This window comes from Tursiops truncatus, chromosome 11 (genome assembly GCF_011762595.2).
Source record: "Tursiops truncatus isolate mTurTru1 chromosome 11, mTurTru1.mat.Y, whole genome shotgun sequence".
NCBI lineage: Eukaryota > Metazoa > Chordata > Mammalia > Artiodactyla > Delphinidae > Tursiops > Tursiops truncatus.
The window spans coordinates 68,093,049-68,118,171 of NC_047044.1; the positions used below are offsets into that span (position 1 = coordinate 68,093,049).

Consider the following 25,123-nt stretch of genomic DNA (forward strand, 5'->3'; position numbering starts at 1 on the left):
AAAATCAGGTACTTTACCATGTTACCAAAATGTTTATTTCGGGCTTCCCTGGTGGTGCAGTGGTTAAGAATCTGCCTGCCAATGCAGGGGACATGGGCTTGAGCCCTGGTCCGGGAAGATCCCACATGCCATGGAGCAACTAAGCCCGTGAGCCACAACTACTGAAGCCCGTGTGCCTAGAGCCCGGGCTCCGCACCAAGAGAAACCACCACAATGAGAAGCCCGCGCACCGCAACGAAGAGCAGCCCCTGCTCGCTGCAACTAGAGAAAGCCCACGTGAAGCAACGAAGACCCAACACAGCCAAAAATAAAATAAATAGATAAATTTATTTAAAAAAATGTTTATTTCTACAGATATGTGTTGAGTGCCTGCTACGTCTCAGGCAATGTTTTAGGTTTGGGAACTGTAAAAATAGTAAAGCCTTTGGTACCTTTAAGGAGAGGTTGATGTGGTAATAATTATGAATGTAAAGAAGAATTTATGACTATAATTGCCCTAATCATTTAAACAGCTTGCAGTGACTATTCAGTTAAAACAGTGATTTACATATGCTCTTTACAATGGAATTTAAAGCAACAATTTCAAAGTTATTATCCCTAAATAATTTAAAGATAATTAAGAAATGAAAATGAAGCCTCATTCACTAAAACTGTGCTTATCATAGCATCCATAATTTAGTTATTCATTTCTGAATTGGTTTTTCACAGAAATACGCTTCTCTAAGTGGAAACTTGCCAAGTTTTACATGTAGGTAAATGTACCTTTGTGTATTTGGAGGCGTGGTGAGTGCTTTCCAGTGTCAAGCATAATGAGTGCAGCCTGCCCCTACCTGTTGAGCTTCTGCTGTGTATCCCCTTGTTGGCAAAGTTTCAGCCTCACTGTTCTCTGTCACTTGAACCTGCCAAGCTTTCCCCGTCACTGGGCCTTTCAGTCACCGCTCTTCTGTTTGCAGTGTTCTCCCAGAGTTTTCCATGGCTCCCCCCTCGTTATTCTAGCCTCAGCCTAGAGTGCCTCCCCCCACGCTCTGGGATTCTCTGTCTCCTTGCCTTATTTTCTTTATTGTACTTATTACCACCAGGCATATTACATCTTTATTATCTGTCTTTTCCCATGTAAGTATGAATTCTTGGAGGGCAGGGATTTCGTCATGCTCACCTCTGGATCTCTAGCCCCTAGAACTCTGCCTACTCATTAAGTAGTTTTCAGCTGTCTTGTAGGGTTTATCAGAATTGGCGTATGATCACTAGCACAGTGCATTGGGTTAAGGCACGAACTGTGGAGCCAGCCTAACTGGGGTCACATCTTGGTCCTGTCACTTACTAGGTGTAAGCCTTGGACAAGGTACTTAACCTCACTGTTCCTCATTCATCTCACCTGTAAAGTGGGGATAATAATAACTTACCTCAGTTATTATTAGGTGGAAATAAATTATAAGTGTATAGGAATGATGTCTGCTGTATAGATCCGAGTTAGCTATTGAAATTATGATTAATGCCTACCCTCACCAAACTAGAGAAAGAGATTTATTGATCAGAGCTGACCATTTGAGGGATTCTTTCCACTCTCTTGACTACCAGTGGGTGCAAGTTCTTTCTGTTTCATCCCTTGCTGTCTTAGCAGCTGCACAAAGATATTATTTAATCTTCTGAAGTTATTGCTTTGACTATCCTTCCTCCTCCCATTTCTCTTCAAACCTCTTGATAATTCACCAATGGAGCCCTTCTCAGAATGTTTTCAAGTGCCTAAGATAAATTACAAAATCAACCAATTTTATTGAAATACAGTTATCAGGATATTAAAAATAATTATGTAAAATTTTACCTATTATCACATTAAATAAGATCTAATGGCAGATCTAATAACACAATTGTTGAGCATAAACAATATTTTGAGATCTCAAACATCTTCACGTGATGAAAATATCTGCTCTCCACTGGCAACATCACTGGGATTTGTTGCCTACATTCACAGTTGAAGAAAATTCTAACTTTCAGTTATAGGTTCATGGTAATAAAAATGCAATTTTTTTCTCACCTGCTTATGGACTCTTTTTATTATAACATCCCTACATTCAAGAGTTCATATTCTAGCTCCAGCTTGTGTGTCCAGATTTGTCCTACTTCTCTGCTCAACATAACCTGAGTTTACAAAAAGTAGGAAATAATCTCTTTCTTGGTTTAACAGATATTTATTGTGTACCACACTGGCTGTGTGTCAGGTACTGTATAAGGCAATGTAAATTCAGGGCTAGGTCTCTTCCTGTATGAAGCCTGTCTAATGAGGGAGAACAGTTATAAATAGCAAACGAATATATAAATACAACATTGTAAGTGCTCTGAAGAAGTCAAACAGTAGTAAACTCTAAAAAAGTAATTATTTTCAGGATTAGGGGTAGGGATGTGGTTACCTAGTTAGCTGGTAAAGGAAAAACTTTCTGGGTAGCTGCTCTTTGAAGCTGAGACTTGAACAATGAGATGGAGTCCACCAGACAGGGGGCTGTGGCAGGAATGTGAGGTGAAGGGTGGGAATTGGGAACAGTGTATATGAAGTACCTGAAGTGAAAAGGATGCTATACCTAGTCCATCCTGAATCCATCTGCTTTCTCCCACCTCTACCTGTACTGTTTCTAATGAATCCTTCTAGCATTTCTTCCAGGCAAATAGAAATATTTAGGTTTTTTTTCCTTCCTTTATTACACAATGGTAGTATACTATACATCCTGTTTTACAGTTTTATATTTTGGTATAATAATTGTATTGGAGGTCTTTCCATGTCACTACATAAAATGTTTATTCTTTTTTGTCTATAACAACAAGATATTCCATTATATGGTTATACCATAGTTTATGTAAATATACTTTAACAATGGACTATTGAATTGGTTCCAATATTTTGCTGTTAAAAACAGTGCTTTAGTTAGTAACCTTAATTATGTTAGCTCAACATGTGTGGAAATGTACAGTATCTGTTGGATAAATTTTCAAAAGGGGAATTGCTGTGTTAAAGAACAAACACATTTGTAGTTGCCATAGATATTGCTAAATGCTTTGCACTGTGATTGCACTAATTTACATTTTCAACGGCTGTGTATCAGAGTGCCCATTTTTCCACAGACACATTTGAAGTATGTTATAAAACATTTAGAATTTTGCCAGTCTCATAGGTGAAAATGGTTTCTCAGTTTAGTATTAATTTCTGTTCTTCCTGAGTGAAGTTTAACATTTTTTTAATGGGTTTTGAGTCATGGTTAGAATGACCTTCCCTATTCCAAAGTGAAAGGGGCATTCTCTCATGTTACCTTCTAGTGCTGTTACAGTTTTATTTCAAAAGTTTACATCACTGACCCTTTGGAATTTAGTCTGTGTGGGATGTATCCAAATTATTTTGTCCAGATGTCCACATGTCACAATCTATTTATTCAATATACTCTTTCCTCATTGATTTGAGATGCAGTCTATATACTAATAATACTAAGTCCTGTGGTTTAGGATTTATTGCTTGCCTTTCTTTTCAGTTCATTGGTCCGTTGGTCTCCTCACATGCCAGCATTGGAGTATTTAACTAATGTGGCTTTGTAATATTTTAACATCTTATAGTGCTAGTCCCACCTCACTGTTTTCTTATAATTATCTTGGTGATTTCTTTTTTCTGTATGTGCTTTGGAAGCAGTTTACATGTTAAAAAATCTGTTGGTATTTTTTTGAGATCTTGTTATATAGAGGAACATGGCAAGTGGTTTCTAAGTTCTCTTCCTTTGTTCTCCAGTAGACCTGACAAATTTGTTTTATTCCTGGGCATTTAACCTTTTTTTTGTAAATTGGATTGCTTCTTCCATAGTATCTTCTCACTGTTTTTTATACACATGAATATTATTGAAGCCTGTGTATTTTCTCACTGAATTCACTTAGTTCTTATAGTAGTTTTTCAGTTAGTTCTTATTTGTTAAGGTATACACGGATGTTACCTATGAAGATGAAAGTTTTAACTCTTCCTTTCCAATTTTATGTTTCTAATCTTTTACCTAATTCTGTTGTCTAGGACAGGTGATACTGGGCATCCTTATATTCCTGATCTAAGTCGGAATGCCTTGCATGTATCTTTGTTATGCATGATACTGTCTTTGGGCTGTGATAGAGTTTATCTTGTTAAGGGAGCATCTACCTATTTATATTTTATTGATATTTTTAAGATCAAGAATGTTTGGTGATTTTTTTCAAAAGACGTGATTTTTTTTCCATTTGTGTAAGTGGTGATGATGAATTAAGATTTCCAATATTGAGCCATAGTTACATTCTTATGATAAACTTCACCTCGTCGTATATTTTTCACACATTACTGACTTTTGTTTGTTAATACAGTTTCAGACTTTTAGCTTGATATTCATATGTGAGCTTGTCCTGTATTTGTTTTGTTTTTCTGGGTGGTTGTTTTGTTTTGTGCTGTCTTTACCAGGCTTTGCTATATGTTTGCACTAGCTTCATAAAAATAACTTGGATTTTTTTTCATTTTTGGGAACAGTTCAAATAACAATGGAATTATCTGCTCTTTCAAGGTTTGGTGGAATTCCTCTATGAAATCATCAAGGCCAGGAGTTTTTGTGATGTAACTCTGACATCTTTTTCTGTTGTTTGGTAGAAAAGGGGTCTGTTTGGATTTTTAACATTTCTGGAGTCATTTTGGTAAATATTATTTTCCCAGAAAATTATCTCTATCATAAGTTCTCCCTCTCACTGTCTGTTTTTCTGCTTTCCTTAGGCATTCGCATCTGGTAATCTTTCTCTTCCAACTGCTATACCATCACTGTCACCATAATTCAGGTTTTGTTACCTCTCTTCTGGGCTATAGCCTCTATCTTATAACTGCTAGTATTCTACCATACAGTGTCACTAGATTAAATTCCATGTCTTACAGTCTTATTCATTCCTTTAATATATGTTATCCAATATCCGCTATGTGGTAGGCATGACAGACATGCAGAGAAGAATACAGTCAAAGCTCTACTCTCATGGACTTATATGTTGGTGGATGGTATCAGACAAGAAACAAATATAAATAATAATCTCTCAGGTAGTGATAAGCATTATGGAGAAAAATGAAACTGGATAGTGGGGATAGACGTAGGAGGCTGGGTAACATTTTTAAATAGGGTCATGAATGTTGAGTAGGGACCTGAAACAAGTGATAGTGGGAGTGATCAGGGAAAAAAGTGCTTGAGGCAGGTTTAGAAAGTGCAAAGGTCCTGAGGTGAGAGAATATTTGTCATGTTTGAGGAATAGCCAAGACATCAGGAATGGAGCTGTAGAATGAGCCAAGGTAGAATGGGAGAAGGTGAAGTCAGAACTGTTGGTCATCTGTGTGCTTGGAGGGGCCGGGTGGTGCAAAGGGGTGGGCAGATCACGCAGGACATTGTGGACCATGGTAAGGAATTTGAATCTTACTGAATGACGTGAAAAGTCATGTTACTTTTTTGTATTTGTTTTTTTGATTTGAGAGCAACGTGATCTAGACTTAAAAATTACTGTGACTCCTCTGTAGAGACAATAGAGGGCTATTGATTTAGTTCAGAAAGGAGAGAAAGTTAGGTTAGATCATGGGTGTAGTGATAAAATTTGGGAGAAGTGGTTGGATTTCAGTTATACCTTGAAGGTTGAGCCATTTACATTTGCAGATGAATTGAATGTGGGATTTGAGAGAGACCCATCCTTGGTTTCTAAGGATTTTTGTCCTAACTATCTGAATAATACTGTTGCCATTTACTGAGGAGGGAGCATTGAAGAAATAGCAGGTTTGGACTGAAAAGAAAGAGTTTGTCTTTGGACATGTTGAGGTTGAGAATGCTACTAGGAAGTGTCAAAAAAGCAAGTTGGATGTTGGATTCTGGAATTCAGGAGACAGGTCTTTGACAAAACTCCTCAATGGCTCCCCATTGCTTACAAATTCTAAATTGCTAGCGTCACATTCAAGATCTTTTATCTGACCCCAGCCTTCCTTTTAAGTCTTGTCTCACTCTATTACCTTACATAGACCAAGCCAAAGAGGCTTTCTTACTTCTAGAATGTGCTAAGCCTTTGGCCATTTTAATGCCTTTGCCTATGCTATTCTTTATACCTGGAATACCTGTCATTTCACCTTGGTTTACTGGAATATTATCCAGTCTCCGTGACTTTATACATAAGAAGGAGAAGTGAGCCAGGAAAGAAACATCATGTTTAGTTGATGCCATTTAGTGAATGAACTCCTGGCTGTCTTGTTTCTGTGCTCTCACGTTAACCTGTGGCACAGCGTGCTTTCTCTGCTTAGTGACAGAAGAAAATTAATTTTTATTTTCTTTATTTCCAGATGGGAACATTTAAAGCACATGATGGTGAATATTTCTTAGAACCTATAATGAAGGCAGATGGGAGTGAACATGAAGATGATCATAACAAGCTACATCTTATATACAGACAGGAATTAAAGAGGAACTATTTCCTGCAGTCTCACAAGCCTTGTGAAGTTTCAGGTAAACTATGAAGTAAAACTCTTTACAGTAAAAATATGATACTATTTAAATCTTTTTCAGGTTAGAATTTACATATTTTCCTTAAATATTGATATATATGATATTTTAAATAAATTTTCTTGACCTGTAAGGATCCATTAGAAATTATCTGTAGAGAATTTTGTTGTAGACTAAATTTGAATCCAAAAATGTGTTCAGTAGAGTTGACCCTTGAACAGCATGTTGGATAGGGGCACTGACGCCCTCACAGTTGGAAATACATGTATAACTTTATAGTCAGCCCTCCTTATATTCAGTTCTCCATCCATGGATTCAAACAGCCATGGTCATGTAGTACTGTAGTACAAATTTAGTGAAAAAAACTCACATAAGTGGACCCGTGCAATTCTAACCCGTGTTGTTCAAGGGTCCACTGTATCCGAGATTTGTAGCAAAAAATCAGAAAACTTTTATTTCAGTCTGTTAGTCACAGTAGTATGATTTTTCTCAGCAGAATTTTACATGATTAAAAAAACTGAACCTAAGTAACAATAACATGTTGCTCGATTTTGCATGCTTTTAAATTTGCATGAAGGAAGCATTGCAGATCATTTTCTGGGACTTCTTTGCTTAGCATTGTTTCTGAGGTTCATCTACATGGGTACATGTAGCAGCTGTTCATTTTCATTGCTGAGTATATCACGGTTCACATATCCATTTTCCTGTTGATGAGCTTTTGGGTTATTTGCAGTTTTTTGCTATTATAAACAATGCTGCTGTGAAATTTTTTGTCCTCATCTCCTGTGTTTGAGTTTTTCCAAAGTATACACACATAGATACTAGAGAATTCCACATTGTTTTGCAAAGTGGTTTTTATCAGTTTATATTTTCAGCAATATATGAGAGAGATGTGTTTTTTTTCATTATTTCCTATAAAATTCAGACTAATGATTTATCATAGATCGGAATCTAGGAATTGCCAGTTTCTATAAAGTGTAAGTCTCTTGCTAGTAGAATACTTGTACATTGCATAGAAGTTGTATTAAGAGTTGTGTCCATATATGTACATGAATCTTCACTGTATCATTTTGTCACTCTGTCACCCTATGAAGAATGGAGAAAAGCACCTGCAGTTATCATCAAAGTACAAAATCTAGACAAAAGAGTGGGATTAGAAAGGATTTATTTGAGATTGTAGGTGTCCATAAACTATAGTTCCAAACACTGCGATGCCATCTGTTTTGGGATATAATGATATGTAGGCCTTTGAAGGTTTTCCCTGGGAATGCACTTCTTAACCTTTGCTATTATAGGAGTGCCATTTTGGAGTGGTTCTCACTGTGTCTAAGGCCGTGTTTTAAATCTATTGACACAATAGATGCCTTTCTTATGCTTTTAATATGAGCATAAGGGTTTCATTTTTGTGGCTTCAAAGAAAACACAAATGGGTACAGCTCCACAATAGAATTCTACAGAAGGCAGCTTATGCTTGTTCTGATCTACCATTCAGGAGCAGCTTGTTTAATGAATTGTTTAGCTTCTTAAGAAGAAAGCCACCAAGTAGACACTCTGAATGCATAAATGTTTCACATAATGATATGCAAGGTTTTGCATTCACAATCAGTGTTCATTATCAGAAAGAGAATGGTTCAAGAAAAGCCAGGCCCTTTTGTTTAAAAAACCAAAAAACTTATACTAAGTTAGATTTATTATTTATTTAAAGCTACAAATAACAAGCAAGTAGAAAGCTATGGGATTTACTTTTAATCATGATATTATTTCCCACATTTATCTACTAAAATGTTAAAAGTAGTATCATTCTTTTCAGTTCTTAAATTACCTACATTTTTAGGTATAATTGACATGCATATTTTTAATCGCTAAAAAAGGCAATCAATTAGTGGCCTAAATACTTACCTGTTAATCATCATCTTGTTAGTAAAAATGGAGAGTTATAAATGTAATTAGTAAAATGTTATCAAAGGCTTTTTTCTTCTTCCCCAGTTCACACATTGTTGTTCAGAAATACTTGCAGAATCTTACGTATTCTAAAGGTAAACCTTCATTCAGGAGAATTCTTCAAATAGGTAGGCCTAAAGATTTAGCGCTTGAACCAAAAGGATTAATTGGAAAAGGAAAGGTCATTTTCCCCCCATATTTCTATTGATTTTAATTCATTACAACCCTAAAATGTTGTAATTCATAGTGACTTCTGCCTTGATGAATTAGATTAAGTTGTTTTTAACATCAGATTTCACCATGTGCCTTGAGGCCATACGAATTATATTTGGTAGCCAAACCTAAGCCTTTGTGGATGCCAGGTTCCCAGGTAGACATCAGACTTAGTCTAAGTAAAATCCAGTGGAAATAGCAAAACAAGCCCATAAAACCCATGAAATGAACAAACAACCACATAGTAACAAAATTAAAACCCAAGGGAGAGGGAAGCCCTGAAAAGCCTGACAGGAATGAAAATAAACCTCTGGATTCTGTTAAGTATGGTTCTGCTGTTGTTTATCCTCCAAGGCGGATCAGAGCTGGTCTGTGTTCTTCAAGGGACCCGGTGAGCCTGGCTCCCTTTCTCCCATTGCAAATTTATTCATTGAGTCCTTATTATATATAAAGGGGGGAACTGGGTAAGACTTGAGTGTTTCTCTTCATTTAGGTTCTCCGAGCCCAATGGGTACAAAAGAACACAAAAACAGAAAAATTGCAAAACTGAGCGGAGGCTGCCCTACCTGTGTTAGGAGCAGATCAAGCGGCTGAGCAACAAAAATTGCCCTGGGTTTCACCAAGGAGGTGACATTTAAACCATTTAATTTTCACTGTGAAGGATTTATCGTTATTTTCTAAGAAAAAAAAAAAAAAGGAGGATGGGCTTATATTAAAACGTCTGCGGGATTTGTTTTAGTTAAGTATGCTAAGAAGATAGACATAGAGATAACTGCCTTTGAAAGAAGAGTTTATTACTTACGGTCCCCAAGAGATGGGGACATGCCCCCCTGGGTCTCATGGAAAAGCACCCAGCTTGGTCAGGAGGTGAAGGAGGGAGGGAAAAGCATGGGCAAAGGCTTTGTTTCTGCAGTGATGGGAAGTTGTTACACAGGGTGTCTCCTGTTGGGCAGGAAGTGAACCACTGATCACAATTTGTGGTTTGTGGTCGGAAGGTTCGTAATACGGTTTCAGTGTGCTTGTTGAAAGCTGGACTGTGGCGGACATATAAACATCTTTGGCTGTTAGTTTGGTCCTGTGATTAATGCCAACTCATCAGTTACAAAAACTACAGCAGTTGGTTAGGACAGACCTCTAGATAAGGGGGAATAATATTTGTGTCCTCAGCGTCCTGATGCGTGTGAAGGAGAGTGTAGGTGGTAAGGGAAGATGAGGCCGTGAAGGCACACAGGCTGACCGAAAGGGCTCCAGGGTCTTGTAGGCTATTCCATAAGCCCTGGGGAAATGAAGAACTTCCAAAACAGAGACATCCTCTCTTATAACGTATTACTCAGCTGGCAGATTATTGTTAAAGATAACTTTGGATTTGAATAAGAAAAGACTGAAGGCAGAAAGACGGAATCCAAGAAAGCAGCTCTCTTGTCAACAAAGGACATGTCAAACAAGTAAAGTGCACATAAAGAATAAATTAAAGATGATTTCCTTAACGCATTTCCTTCAATTTTGATGGTATGGTAAAGATTTTTTTTTGTGAGTGATCAATTTGGATATTTCTGTGAATGTCTGAGAATTGTCTTCTTAATAAAATTATATTTAGATATAGATGATTTCCCTTTCCTTTAAAGATAATTAATCGGCATGTGTTTGGGGAAACCCAGAGGTATCTTTAGTGTCAGCAGAAGCCACGGTTCACTTAGTAAGCTGGGAGTCAGGGAACAGAGTTCTACTTCTGGCTCTCTAACTGACTTTGAGACCTTAACCTCTCTGGGTCTTAACCTAGAGTAGGTAGTGAATGGCCGATGAATTTAATGGTTCCTATTTAAGTCAAGTTTAGGAGTTTCTATCTTAGACACCTCACAGATACAGGAACGCAGTTACCAGAAATGAGTGAAGTGAGGTGTCATTAGGACGTTGAGGTGTCCTTAGGGCAGTGGAATAGACATGCTTCTTGCAAAAGGTGCATTGGAAGTGTGGGACCATTATTACCAGATCCTTTGTATCTTACAAAGAAGCTGAAAATCTAAGATTTTTTTTAAGTGGGGGAAAAAGTTAGAAACATGAGAGCTGAATTTGGCCTGTTGGCTGCCAGTTTGCAATCGTTTAATGATTTCTAAGGTTCCTGACATTTATAACATTTTATAAATTTGTGGGTAGAGAAGGAGGTGCCATTAATCTAGGAAGAGAGGATTGTAAATACGGCCGTGACAATGGCCAATATTTTGAACTAATAACTTGTTAATGGTATTTTTAAGAGTCAGCTCAAGCTTCTAAATATTTATAGAACTGACTATAGAGATGTTACTGATTTGCCCACCCTTTATTAAAACTACTCTCTCAAAGATCTCTTATGAGCTTCTACTTGCCAAAAGCAATCATCTCTCTCAGGCTTACTGTTACGTCATTTGGGGGGATTATTTCTCACTCTTGATCAACTTTGGCTTCTCTGACACACTTTGCGTCCATCTTTGCTGCTTTTCTTTCTTACCTTTCTTCCCATTTCAGTTCCTGGTCGTTGTTACTTTACCATCTTCTAAGGTAAACATTTTTTAAAAGTGCTCTTCTTGGCTACCAGTTTACACCATTTCTTATATAGTCTGTGATTTTTTGTACTTCTCTAATTTTAACTACTAACTTAAACGTTAGAGAACTTAAAAATGTTTATATTCAGCTCGTCTTGAGATGAAATCTCAGGTTTACAACTGCGTGATGCTGATGTTTTCTTGGATGTCCCAGCGGCATCTTAGACTCAATACATCTAAATCCGAAGCCATTCTCTCTTCTATCTTGCTCTTCACCTGCACCCCCAAAAGAAGCCTTTATTCTTTCGGTGTCCAAATTTATGTTTAAATCAAGCACATGCTGTAGTGGAAACTTAACAAGTATTGCTTTTTAAAGCCTTATTCAATTAACTAGAAAAGACTGATTTATATTTGAATAACAAATTATTTGCCTCACCCACTCAGGTTTTCCTGTTTTGCTTTATTTGTTCATCAGTATTCTAAAGTGCATGGAGGTAGTGTACTATTTTCCTAAGTGGCTATTCTTCAGTCTTATTGAACTAGTAATGTTCTTAAGTTAAATTTCATCCCAAACCAAAGAAATATCCTAAACTGTGAAATTTGACCTATTAAGATTTTGAGACTGTGAATGCTATGGAATAGAAGATACATATATATGGTTCTGTGCTTTTCAAAGCACTCTTCATAGTCATATGTCACTGATCCTTAGAGTAATTCTGAGCTATAATCATCCTCAACTTATGCATGTTTTCTGTGAGGGGAAGACCTCGTGGTGCTGTGACAATTGTTTGTTCCACACGCACAGGGTTATTTTATTAGCTGACCTGTTCTGCCAGTTGTGTGCTCTGCTTTGCCATGATTGTGAAATGCGTGTGTATTTAAGAATGCATTCCAAGGGGAAGAATCAGTCTGCTATACTTGATGCTTATTTTGTGTTGCATTATTAGGCCTGTGGCAATTCCCAGAGCTTTGAAGTCCTATTTCATGTGTGAAGTCTTGTGTTATCTAGTTTTACTTATAGTGAAGTTAATGATTCCCACATTGGGTGAATTGTGTGAAATGGGCAAATGAGGAAGGGAACCAGTATGTTAGGAACCAGAAGGTATGTTTATCCAGTCTGTCAGGTGTATTTTGAAAGGCATATATCACTATAGGTAACTGAAATCCTCTATATTTTAACTGTGGTAACAATAGTTCTTTCCAGGAAGGACTACCCGAAAACTACATACTCTTTAGAATTAAACAGTTTTTAAAAATCTTCCTTTCTCTGTATTGGGATTACATATTTCATACTATATCCTTAAACTGGAGAATGTCTTGCTGGTAGAAATAATGATTCATTCTTCTAGTTTTGAAGCATAGTTTTTTTTCTTGATGTTGTTTCTGTACTAGCTTGGGAATGAATGGGGAGAATTGTGATTCTTGAGGTAGAAGAGAAACTATTATAGTTATGACCCCTGATTGGAGAGTAAGCTACATCAGAGTCTTAAATATAATAGTGCCAAACCACTTCTCATATTTCTGTTAAGATTTGATTACATCTCACTGTAAAATTTGAGCTTCTTGTTTGTTGCTAGGAATCCTGATGTCAACTTGTTCTGGTTCATGTGTTCATGAAATCTACTGTTGAGGTGGGAATGAGATTATTAATCCTTCTTTGAAATGTACTGTGCATGTGTGTTTCTCTTCCACCTTCATTAAGAACTTTTCCGTCTTTGCTTTAGATTGGTCTACTCCTTGTTTTGAAATTCCTTGTAGGGATTTTAGTCACTTTGCAACTTGGTAAATTTTCTATGTGTTTTAACTTGACAGTAATATAAGCCTCACTGCTAGAATTGGATACATCTCCATTTTCCCTTTCTTACAGCAGTGCTTGTTCTTCAGTGATCTGTCTACCACCTTGTATTTTCTTTGGCTTCTTTCATACTTAATCACATGTTCTTTAAGAAGTTTTCTCATTAATGTTTCCTGTACAATGAGATGTGTCTCCTCAAATTTTTTTTTAAAAAAATCCCTTTGCTCTAAGTAGAAGTTTATTTAGATGCTCTTCACTTACAGAGATAAAAATGTGAATGGAGTCATTAGTTTTTAGCTCTTTTACTAATTGTATCTTATTACAGGTTCTTGCTTTACTAAAAATTGCTATTCATTTTACTTATAATTAGCATCTTATTCATTCTCCTGTGGTTAATGTACCTACTCATGATTTTGTAAGACTAAGAACACAGGCTTTTGAATGTCCCATAGAATGTCTCACAATTTAGGGGCTACTCTATTTATTCTGCACATAATTAACACTGTCTTGCATTGTTTTAAAATTTCTTATGTGCTCTGTTATCCTACCTCTCAGTTTTAAGATTCTTTGTTTATGCTCCTTAAAGTAAAAGGTTACATTTTATTTCCTTATTTACATTCCTCACAGCAACTAATACTATTGAAATATATTATGCATATAATAAATGCTGTGTAAATAGTTGAGGAATTGTTAGTACTAAAATAACCGCTTGCAGGTAGGCGTGTAAGATGAGGTTCATTCAGAAGATGATTTGGGGCCTCATAGAAAGAGAACCTAACTCAGATATGGAAGTCATGGAAGCTTACTGGAGAAAATAACTCATTATCTGAGACTCAAAAGAAGAGTAGGGATTAGTAGGGATTAGTCAGGGAGAGAGTGAGAAGTATTTCATATGGAAGCAACAGCATGTATAAACACCTGGAGATGAGGCAGTACTAGAGCCATGTGGGAACTATAAGTAATTAGTAAAAACTGTGGGATGCCAGGAGCTGGTGAGATGACCTGATGCTGGGGAGGTCAGCAGGGGAAAGTTCGTGAAGGTCAGTGTAAACCTGGATTAGGTGTTTGGGCTTTAACTCAGCACCCATCCAGTAGATATTGGGAGTCGTCTCCCCCAGTAGTTCAAACAAAGTTCCCGGTATAGGGTCTGATTATTTTGTTTGACCTGACTTGGCCTGAGTTAATTGCTGTTATTGGAGACAGAGCTGTAATCAGCCACACCCACCCTGGTGGTGGGGTCAGATCACTGTAACTGTAACTATAGACTAAGTGGATGGACAGGGATAGATACCCAAAGAGAAATTGGGGACGGTTGTAAGAAGTTAGGTGAATAAATGCTGGGTAGAGAAAACCATAACATGCAGAAACACGGGATGGACATTTGTGATATTGGGGTTAGAAAAATTGTGTTTGACGAGCTTTTGAGCACTGCAAAAAGAGATGCCAACCACTGATAAATACAGAATGAAGGGGTTATTTCTGACATTAATGGGTTAGTAGCTGAACTTCATGTTGAAAGACATAGAATGTGTAGAGGACTGAGTTATTAATAGCTAAAATACAGGCTATGGTACAAGAAAGAGAACTGGTAATATTATTCTTAGTGTAACACTGTCCAGAATTTTCAGTTACCTCATTTTTTCCACTGTCAGAAAATTCAATAATTTCACATATATTCTAGCAAACTTGGATTATCTGACCACACCTCTGTTTTTTATTTTGGGGTTGGAGAGAAGAAAGACTAGGCTAATATTCAGGTTGTGACTTTCAAAATTGGTGCCACAAGAAAATAGAAGAAATTTCTGAATTGTTTATCTTTTACTGTAGTAGTATATCCACTGCTAGCCCTAGAGGACTCGGTTTATAGTTCAGCTGGAAAGAGAAAATGTATGGTGTAGGGTCAATAAATAAAAAGCCTGCCCTTTCTGTTTCCCATCTCGTGGTGTGCCAGGAGAAGAAAGGACAATAAAAAAGCAAGAAGAGTGTCGTCGTGAAGTGTGTGTGGGCAGGTTTTCCCTGCTCCACGTTCTGGGGTGGGGTTGAATTTAATAAGTGGAGAAGAAGGCTGACTGCTAAGAGGAGACTCAGGTCCTTGTTCTACATCAATAACTCTGGAGGATGAGGTCTCAATTTTACCCTAACATGGGTTTGTTTATTCATTTGTTCATTCATTTATAAAATATTTATTGAGTACCTCCTTCACTGAAGCTACAAAGGTGCTGGGGCTGCATAACACGTACCATGACCAGCCTGTACAAGTACAGTTGCTGTGAGGGAGGGGGAGACGGTAGTAGGAGATGAAGCCAGCGTGGTAGTGGGAGGCTAGATCCTATAGTTGTAGGTGGATCCAGGTTGTGGGGCCTGAAGATTAAACAAAGGGCGGGGGGGGGGTGCTTCTTTAAGAAAAATAATAGAGAAATTATGAATGCAAAATTTCTAGGGTTCCTTCAAGGTCTTCGAAAGGGACTTCATAAGTGAGAGGTCAGAAGTTAACCTGTTTTAGGTTCATGGTGAACCCACCTCAACCTGTAGGACATTGTAAGTCACAGTAATGGCTTTGGCTTTAACTTTAACAGTGGAAACCACTGTAGGAGTTTGAACGTAGGAGTGACCTGATCAGCCTACGTTTTAAAGGGATCACTCAGATTGTTGTAAGGAATGCTGTAAGGCTAGCAGAAGGGCAGAAGCAAAGAGGGTTAGAGGCTATTGCAGTAATCATGTTGCTAAATGATGTCTTGAATTAGGGTGATAGCCATGAAGTTAGTGAGAAGTGGCCACATACTCTGTACATTTTAATTAATTAATTAATTAATTAATTAAACATTTTTATTGGAGTATAATTGCTTTACAATGGTGTGTTAGTTTCTGCTTTATAACAAAGTGAATCAGCTATACATATACATATATTCCCCATATCCCCTCCCTCTTGCATCTCCCTCCCTCCCACCCTCCCTATCCCACCCCTCTAGGCAGTCACAAAGCATCGAGCTAATCTCTCTGTGTTATGCGGCTGCTCCCCACTAGCTATCGATTTTACGTTTGGTAGTGTATATGTCCATGCCACTCTCAGTTTCTCCCAGCTTACCCTACCCCCTCCCCGTGTCCTCAAGTCCATTCTCTAGTAGGTCTGCATCTTTATTCCCATCCTGCCCCTAGGTTCTTCATGACCATTTTTTTTTTTTTTTAGATTCCATATATATGTGTTAGCATACGGTATTTGTTTTTCTCTTTCTGACTTAACTTCATTCTGTATGACAGACTTTAGGTCTATCCACCTCACTACAGATAACTCACTTTTGTTTATTTTTATGGCTGAGTAATATTCCATTGTATACATGTGCCACATCTTCTTTATTCATTCATCTGTGGATGGACACTTAGGTTGCTTCCATGTCCTGGCTATTGTAAATAGAGCTGCAGTGAACACTGTGGTACATGACTCTTTTTGAATTATGGTTTTCTCAGGGTATATGCCCAGTACTGGGATTGCTAGGTCGTACGGTAGTTCTATTTTTAATTTTTTAAGGAACCTCCATACTGTTCTCCATAGTGGCTGTATCAATTTACATTCCCACCAACAGTGCAGGAGGATTCCCTTTTCTCCACACCCTCTCCAGCATTTATTGTTTGTAGATTCTTTGATGATAGCCATTCTGACTGGTGTGAGATGATATCTCATTGAGTTTTGATTTGCATTTCTCTAATGATTAATGATGTTGAACATTCTTTCATGTGTTTGTTGGCAATCTGTATATCTTCTTTGGAGAAATGTCTGTTTACGTCTTCTGCCCATTTTTGGATTGGGTTGTTTGTTTTTTTGATATTGAGCTGCATGAGCTGCTTGTAAATTTTGGAGATTAATCCTTTGTCAGTTGCTTCATTTGCAAATATTTTCTCCCATTCAGAGGGTTGTCTTTTCATCTTGTTTATGGTTTCCTTTGCCGTACAAAAGCTTTTAAGTTTAATTAGGTCCCATTTGTTTATTTTTGTTTTTATTGCCATTTCTCTAGGAGGTGGGTCAAAACGGATCTTGCTATGATTTATGTCATAGAGTGTTCTGCCTATGTTTTCCTCTAAGAGTTTGACAGTGTCTGGCCATACATTTAGGTCTTTAATCCATTTTGAGTTTATTTTTGTGTATGGTGCTAGGGAGTGTTCTAATTTCATTCTTTTATATGAAGCTGTCCAGTTTTCCCAGCACCACTTATCGAAGAGGTTGTCTTTTCTCCATTGTATATTCTTGTCTCCTTTATCAAAGATAAGGTGACCATATGTGCGTGGGTTTATCTCTGGGCTTTCTATCCTGTTCCATTGATCTATATTTCTGTTTTTGTGCCAGTACCATACTGTCTAGATTACTGTAGTTTTGTAGTATACTCTGAAGTCAGGGAGCCTGATTCCTCCAGCTCCGTTTTTCTTTCTCAAGATTTCTTTGGCTATTTGGGGTCTTTTGTGTTTCCATACAAATTGTGAAATTTTTTGTTCTAGTTCTGTGAAAAATGCCAGTGGTAGTTTGATAGGGATTGCATTGAATCTGTAGATTGCTTTGGGTAGTATAGCCATTTTCGCAATGTTGATTCTTCCAGTCCAAGAACATGGTATATCTCTCCATTTGTATCATCTTTAATTTCTTTCATCAGTGTGTTATAGTTTTCTGCATACAGGTCTTTTGTCTCCTTAGGTAGGTTTATTCCTAGGTATTTTATTCTTTTTGTTGCAGTGGTAAATGGGAGTGTTTCCTTAATTTCAACTTCAGGTTTTTCATCATTAGTGTATAGGAATGCAAGAGATTTCTGTGCATTAATTTTGTGTCCTGCTACTTTACCAAATTCATTGATTAACTCTAGTGGTTTTCTGGTAGCATCTTTAGGATTCTCTATGTATAGTATCATGTCATCTGCAAAGTGTGACAGTTTTACTTCTTTTTCGATTTGGATTCCTTTTATTTCTTTTTCTTCTGTGACTGCTGTGGCTAAAACTTTGAAACTATGTTGAATAAAAGTGGTGACAGTGGGCAGCCTTGTCCTGTTCCTGATCTTAGTGTAAATGGTTTCAGTTTCTCACCATTGAGAACAATGTTGGCTGTGGGTTTGTCATATATGGCCTTTATTATGTTGAGGTAACTTCTCTCTATGACTACTTTCTGGAGTGTTTTTATCATAAATAGGTGTTGAATTTTGTCGAAAGCTTTTTCTGCATCTATTGAGATGATCATATGGTTTTTATTCTTCAGTTTGTTAAGATTGTGTATCACAATGATTGATTTGCGTATATTGAAGAATCCTTGCATTCCTGGGATAAACCCCACTTGATCATGGTATGTGATCCTTTTAATGTGCTGTTGTATTCTGTTTGCTAGTATTTTGTTGAGGATTTTTGCATCTATGTTCATCCGTGATGTTGGCCTGTAGTTTTCTTTCTTTGTGACATCTTTGTCTGGTTTTGGTATCAGGGTGGGCTCGTAGAATGAGTTTGGGAGTGTTCCTCCCTGTGCTGTATTTTGGAAGCGTTTGAGAAAGATAGGTGTTAGCCCTTCTCTAAATGTTTGTTAGAATTTGCCTGTGAAACCATCTGTTCCTGGGCTTTTGTTTGTTGGAAGATTTTTAATCACAGTTTCAATTTCAGTGCTTGTGATTGGTCTGTTTGTATTTTCTATTTCTTCCTGGTTCAGTCTCAGAAGGTTGTGCTTTTCTAAGAATTTGTCCATTTTTTCCAGGTTGTCCATTTTATTGGCATAGAGTTGCTTGTGGTAATCTCTCATGATCCTTTGTGTTTCTGCAGTGTCAGTTGTTACTTCTCCTTTTTCATTTCTAATTCTATTGATTTGAGTCTTCTTTTTTTCTTGATGAGTCTGGCTAATCAATTTTGTTTATCTTCTCAAAGAACCAGCTTTTAGTTTTATTTATGTTTGTTATTGTTTCCTTCATTTCTTTTTCATTTATTTCTGATCTAATCTTTACAATTTCTCTCCTTCTGCTAAGTTGGGGTTTTTTTGTTCTTCTTTCTCTAATTGCTTTAGGTGTAAGTTTAGGTTGTTTATTTGAGATGTTTCTTGTTTCTTAAGGTAGGATGGTGTTGCTATAAACTTCCCTCTTAGAACTGCTTTTGCTGCATCCCATAGGTTTTGTGTCGTCATGTTTTCATTGTCATTTGTTTCTAGGTGTTTTTTGATTTCCTCTTTGATTTCTTCAGTGATCTCTTGGTTATGAAGTAGTGTATTGTTTAGCCTCCACGTGTTTGTATTTTTTATGGATTTTTTCCTGAAGTTGATATTCAGTCTCATAGTGTTGTGGTCGGAAAAGTTACTTGATACAATTTCAATTTTCTTAAATTTACGAAGGCTTGATTTGTGACCCAAGATATGATCTATCCCGGAGAATGTTCCATGAGCACTTGAGAAGAAAGTGTATTCAATTGTTTTTGGATGGAGTGTCCTATAAATATCAATTAAGTCCATCTTGTTTAATGTATCATTTAAGGCTTGTGTTTCCTTATTTATTTTCATTTTGGATGATCTGTCCATTGGTGAAAGTGGGGTGTTAAAAGTCCTCTACTATGATTGTGTTACTGTCAATTTCCCCTTTTATGGCTGTTAGTATTTGCCTTATATATTGAGGTGCTCCTATGTTGGGTGCATAAATATTTACAATTGTTATATCTTCTTGGATTGATCCCTTTATCATTATGTAGTGTCCTTCTTTTTCTCTTGTGATAGTTTTTGTTTTAAAGTCTGTTTTGTCAGATATGAGAATTTCTACTCCAGCTTTCTTTTAGTTTCCATTTGCATGGAATATCTTTTTTCATCCCCTCACTTTCAGTCTGTATGTGTCCCTATATCTGAGTGGGTCTCTTGTAGACAGCATATATACGGGTATTGCGTTTGTATCCATTCAGCCAGTCTATGTCTTTTGGTTGGAGCATTTAATCCATTTACATTTAAGGTTATTATTGATATGTATGTTCTTATTACCATTTTCTTAATTGTTTTGGGTTTGTTAATGTATGTGTTTTCCTTCTCTTGTGTTTCTTGCCTAGAGAAGTTCCTTTAGCATTTGTTGTAAAGCTGGTTTGGTGGTGCTGAATTCTCTTAGCTTTTGCTTGTCTGCAAAGGTTTTAATTTCTCCGTCGAATCTGAATGAGTTCCTTGCTGGGTAGAGTAATCTTCGTTGTAGGTGTTTCCCTTTCATCCCTTTAAATATGTCCTGCCACTCCCTTCTGGCTTGCAGAGTTTCTGCTGAAAGATCAGCTGTTAACCTTATGGGGATTTCCTTGTATGTTATTTGTTGTTTTTCCCTTGCTGCTTTTAATATTTTTTCTATTTAATTTTTGATGGTTTGATTAATATGTGTCTTGGTGTTTTTATCCTTGTATTTATCCTGTATGGGGCTCTCTGCACTTCCTGGACTTGATTAACTATTTCCTTTCCCATATTAGGGAAGTTTTCAACTCTAATTTCTTCAAATATTTTCTTAGTCTCTTTCTTTTTCTCTTCTGGGACCCCTATGATTCGAATGTTGGTGTGTTTAATATTGTCCCAGAATTCTCTGAGACTGTCCTCAATTCTTTTCATTCTTTTTTCTTTATTTTGCTCTGCAGTAGTTATTCCCACTATTTTTTCTTCCAGATTACTTACCTGTTTTTCTACCTCAGTTATTCTGCTATTGATTCTTTCTAGAGAGTTTTAAATTTCATTTATTGTGTTGTTCATCATTGTTTGTTTGCTCTTTAGTTCTTCTAGGTCCTTGTTAAACGTTTCTTGTATGTTCTCCATTCTGTTTCCAAGATTTTTGATCATCTTTACTATCATTACTCTGAATTCTTTTTCAGGTAGACTGCCTATTTCCTCTTCATTTGTTTGGTCTGATGGGTTTTTACCTTGCTCCTTCGTCTGCTGTGTGTTTCTCTGTCTTCTCATTTTGCTTAACATACTGTGTTTGGGGGCTCCTTTTCACAGGCTGCAGGTTCGTAGTTCCCGTTGTTTTTGGTGTCTGCCCTCAGTGGCTAAGGTTGGTTCATTGGGTTGTGTAGGCTTATTGGTGGAGGGGACTAGTGCACGTGTTCTAGTGGATGAGGCTGGATCTTGTCTTTGTGGTGGGCAGGTCTGTGTCCGGTGTTGTGTTTTGTGGTGTCTGTGACCTTATTATGATTTTAGGCAGCCTTTGTGCTAATGGGTTGGGTTGTGTTCCTTTCTTGCTAGTTGTGTGTCAGTGCTTGCTAGTGTCCTGCATTGTAGCTTGCTGGTCGTTGATTGGAGCTGGGTGTTGGTGTTGAGATGGAGATCTCTGGGAGATTTTAGCCATTTGATATTACGTGGAGCCAGGAGGTCTCTGGTGGACCAATGTCCTGAACTCGGCTTTCCCACCTCAGAGGCACAAGCCTGACACCTGGCCGTAGCACCAAGACCCTGTCATCCTCATGGCTCAGAATAAAAGGGAGAAAAAAAGAAAAAAAATAAAGTTATAAAAATAAATATTAAAAATAAAAATATTAAAAAGTAAAGAAAAAAAAGAAAGAAGAGACCAAACAAACCAAAAAACAAACCCAGCAATGATAACAAGCACTAAAAACTATACTAAAAAAATAAAAAATAAAACAGACATACAGAACCCTAGGACACATGGTAAAAGCAAAGCTATACAGGCAAAATCACACAAGGAAGCATATACATACACACTCACAAAAAGAGAAAAAGGAAAAAAAAAATATATATATATCATTGCTCCCAAATTCCACCGCCTTAATTTGGGATGATTCGTTGTCTATTCAGGTATTCCACAGATAAAGGCTACATCAAGTTGGTTGTGGAGATTTAATCCGCTGCTCCTGAGGCTGCTGGGAGAATTTTCCCTTTCTCTTCTTTGTTGGCACAGCTCCTGGGGTTCCGCTTTGGATTTGGACCTGCCTCTGCATGTAGGTCGCCTGAGGGCATCTGTTCCCCCTCTCAGGCAGGATGGGGTTAAAGGAGCAGCTGATTTGGGGGCTCTGGCTCACTCAGGCCGGGGGGAGGGAGGGGTATGGATGCGGGGCGAGCCTGCGGTGGCAGAGGCTAGTGTGACGTTGCACCAGCCTGTGGCGCGCCGTTGAGTTCTCCCGGGGAACTTGTCCCTGGATCATGGGACCCTGGCAGTGGTGGGCTGCACAGGTTCCCTGGAAGAGAGGTGTGGATAGTGACCTGCGCTTGCACACAGGCTTCTTGGTGGCGGCAGCAGCAGCCTTAGCGTCTCATGCCCGTCTCTGGGGTCCGCGGTGTTAGCTGCGGCTCACGCCAGTCTCTGGAGCTTGTTTAGGCGGTGCTCTGAATCCCCTCTCCTCACGCACCAGGAAACAAAGAGGGAAGGAAAAGTCTCTTGCCTCTTCGGCAGGTCCAGACTTTTTCCCAGACTCCCTCCCGGCTAGCTCTGGCGCACTAGCCTCCTTCAGGCTGTGTTCATGCCGCCAACCCCAGTCCTCTCCCTGTGCTCCAACCGAAACCCGAGCCTCAGCTCCCAGCCCCCCCGCCCGCCTCGGCGGGGGAGCAGACAAGCCTCTCGGGCTGGTGAGTGCTGGTCAGCACCGATCCTCTGTGTGGGAATCTCTCCACTTTGCCCTCCGCACCCCTGTTGCTGTGCTCTCCTCCGCGGCTCCGAAGCTCCCCCCCTCTGCCACCCGCAGTCTCCGCCCGCGAAGGGGCTTCCAGTGTGCGGAAACCTTTCCTCCTTCACAGCTCCCTCCCGCAGGTGCAGGTCCCGTCCCCATTCTTTTGTCTCTGTTTTTTCTTTTGTCCTACCCATGTATGTTGGGAGTTTCTTGCCTTTTGGGAGGTCTGAGGTCTTCTGCTAGCGTTCAGTAGGTGTTCTGTAGTTGTTGTTCCACGTGTAGATGTATTTCTGATGTATTTGTGGGGAAGAAGGTGATCTCCATGTCTTGTCCGCCATGTTGAGGGTCTCACTCTGTATGTTTTGTCAAGCTGATAGGTGGGTTGAGTGTGAGGGTTGACAGTAAAAATTGTCACAGATAATTCTATGTTTGTCTGTTTGTTTTGCCTGAACAAATGGAAGGATGGAGTTGTCACTTGCTAAGATGGGGAAGTCTGAGGGAACCACAGGTTAGGAGGGAATAACAGGAATTAGGTTTTAGATATTTTGAATTTAAGGTGCCAATTAGGTATCCAAAGGGAGAATAGTCAGGTAGGCAAGAGAAAATATGAGTTGGGAGCTCAGTAGGGGAATCAGAGCTTGGGATAATAATTTGGGAGTCATACCATAAATTATATTGAAAGATAAGTTTGTGTGAAATTGCATAGGGAATGGATTAGAAGGAGAAGAGAAAACGTCCGAGGACTGTACTATATGGGGCATGTCGATTTTTAGCAGTTGGGGAGATGAGGAGAAAACTAGGAAGACTGAAAAGTAGAGGCCAGGGTGATAATTAAAGAGAACCCTGAGGAACGTGTGCCCCAAAGCCAAGTGAAAAAAATTTTCAAAAGGTAGGACTGATTAATTAGCTAAATGATGCTGAGAATTCAAAGAACATGAAGATTTAGAACTGATTATTGGATTTTGCAAAGTAGAGATGATTGGTGACCCTAACTGTTGTGCTGACTGGAATGGGTTCCAGAATATTTTCAGGAATAAAACTCATAAAATTAAGGTATTATTAAGGAGACTTAGATGAACTATCTTTAGGCTTTCCTTGTTGAGGACTAATCCTGTCAATGGTGAAAACCTTCATAGAAAAGATGATATATTAAACTTTGGAATGTAGCATAAAATAAAATAAAATAAAAGATGAAATAAAATAAATCTTTGAAATTAAGAGCTCAATATATCAATTTCAAACTTTGATTTATTCCTTTTGTCAAAATCCAGAAATAGTGGACTTAATAAAACTACCAAAAGCAGTGTAAATAAGTTTATTTTGTGTAAAAGTTAATTGAGATGTTTCATAGAAATTGAAAACATTTAGCATAACATTTATTCTGAAAAGTGTCCTTATATGTCCATCTGTTTTGCATAGTATTTTTTCTTCCATTGGTTCTTATATCTGTTGTTGTGCCAACACCAAAAACAATGTTGCTAAAAATAGTCCTAAAAATAGTATAGCTCTATTATAAGTCTTGAAATGTGGTAGGACAAGTCCTTGATATATGTAAATTACCCTTTACATTTCCATATATGTATTTTAGAATCAACTTGTTGGTTTCCACAAAAGGAAAAAAAGGGATTTTGATTGGATTTAATTGCATCAATAGGTCAATTTGGAACAGTGACATCTTTCTAATATTGTCTTCTAATCCATCAGTATGGCATATCCCTATATTCTTGCTTAATTTCCCATTTAATATTTTATAGATTTATTTGTAGAGGTCTTGTGTCTTTGTTTTCTTCCTGGGTATTTCATCAGTTTTGACACTATTGTAAATGGTATAATTTTTAAAATTTCATTTTATAATTATTGTACATAAAAATGCAGGCAAACATTATGTTGATCTTTATTTTTTTATTTTTAAAATTTATTTTATTTTTGGCTGCATTGGGTCTTTGTTGCTGCGTGTGGGGTTTCTCTAGTTGTGGCAAGCAGGGGCTGCTCTTCATTGCAGTGCATGGGCTTCTCATTGTGGTGGCTTCTCTTGTTGCAGAGCATGGGCTCTAGGCACACAGGCTTCAGTAGTTGTGGCACATGGGCTCAGTAGTTGTGGCTCATAGGCTCTGGAGCACAGGCTCAGTAGTTGTGGCGCACAGGCTTAGTTGCTCCGCGGCATGAGGGATCTTCCTGGACCAGGGCTCGGACCCATGTCCCCTGCATTGGCAGGTGGATTCTTAACCACTGCACCACCGGGGAAGTCCCTGTATTGATCTTATATTTAACAACTGTGCTCATATATTCTAATAGTTTATCTGTTCATACTTTTGGGTTTTGTACATGAACAATCATATAAGACAGTTTTATTTCTTCCTTTGAAAGATTATTTCAACATTTTATTTCTTTTCTTGCCTTAATGCACTGGCTAGGATTTCTAGAACAATGTTGAATGGAAATGGCAATGATGAAAATCCTTGCCTCATCACCAATTTTGGAATGAAAGCTTTTTTTTTTTTTTGTGGTACGCGGGCCTCTCACTGTTGTGGCCTTCCCCATTGCGGAGCACAGGCTCCGGACGCGCAGGCTCAGCGGCC

At 38.1% G+C, this 25,123-nt stretch overlaps 1 protein-coding gene across 7 annotated transcripts in view; it reads left to right on the top strand.

Moving 5' to 3' along the window:
* The window catches only part of ADAMTS20 (ADAM metallopeptidase with thrombospondin type 1 motif 20), a 194,839-nt gene that overhangs the window by 11,111 nt on the left and 158,605 nt on the right, over positions 1-25,123 (top strand). For all 7 annotated transcript variants that reach the window (XM_073788803.1, XM_073788804.1, XM_073788805.1 and 4 more), the window contains exon 3: positions 6,341-6,503. In XM_073788803.1, coding sequence (XP_073644904.1) covers positions 6,341-6,503 — 163 coding nt within the window. The remainder of the gene's footprint in view (positions 1-6,340; positions 6,504-25,123) is intronic.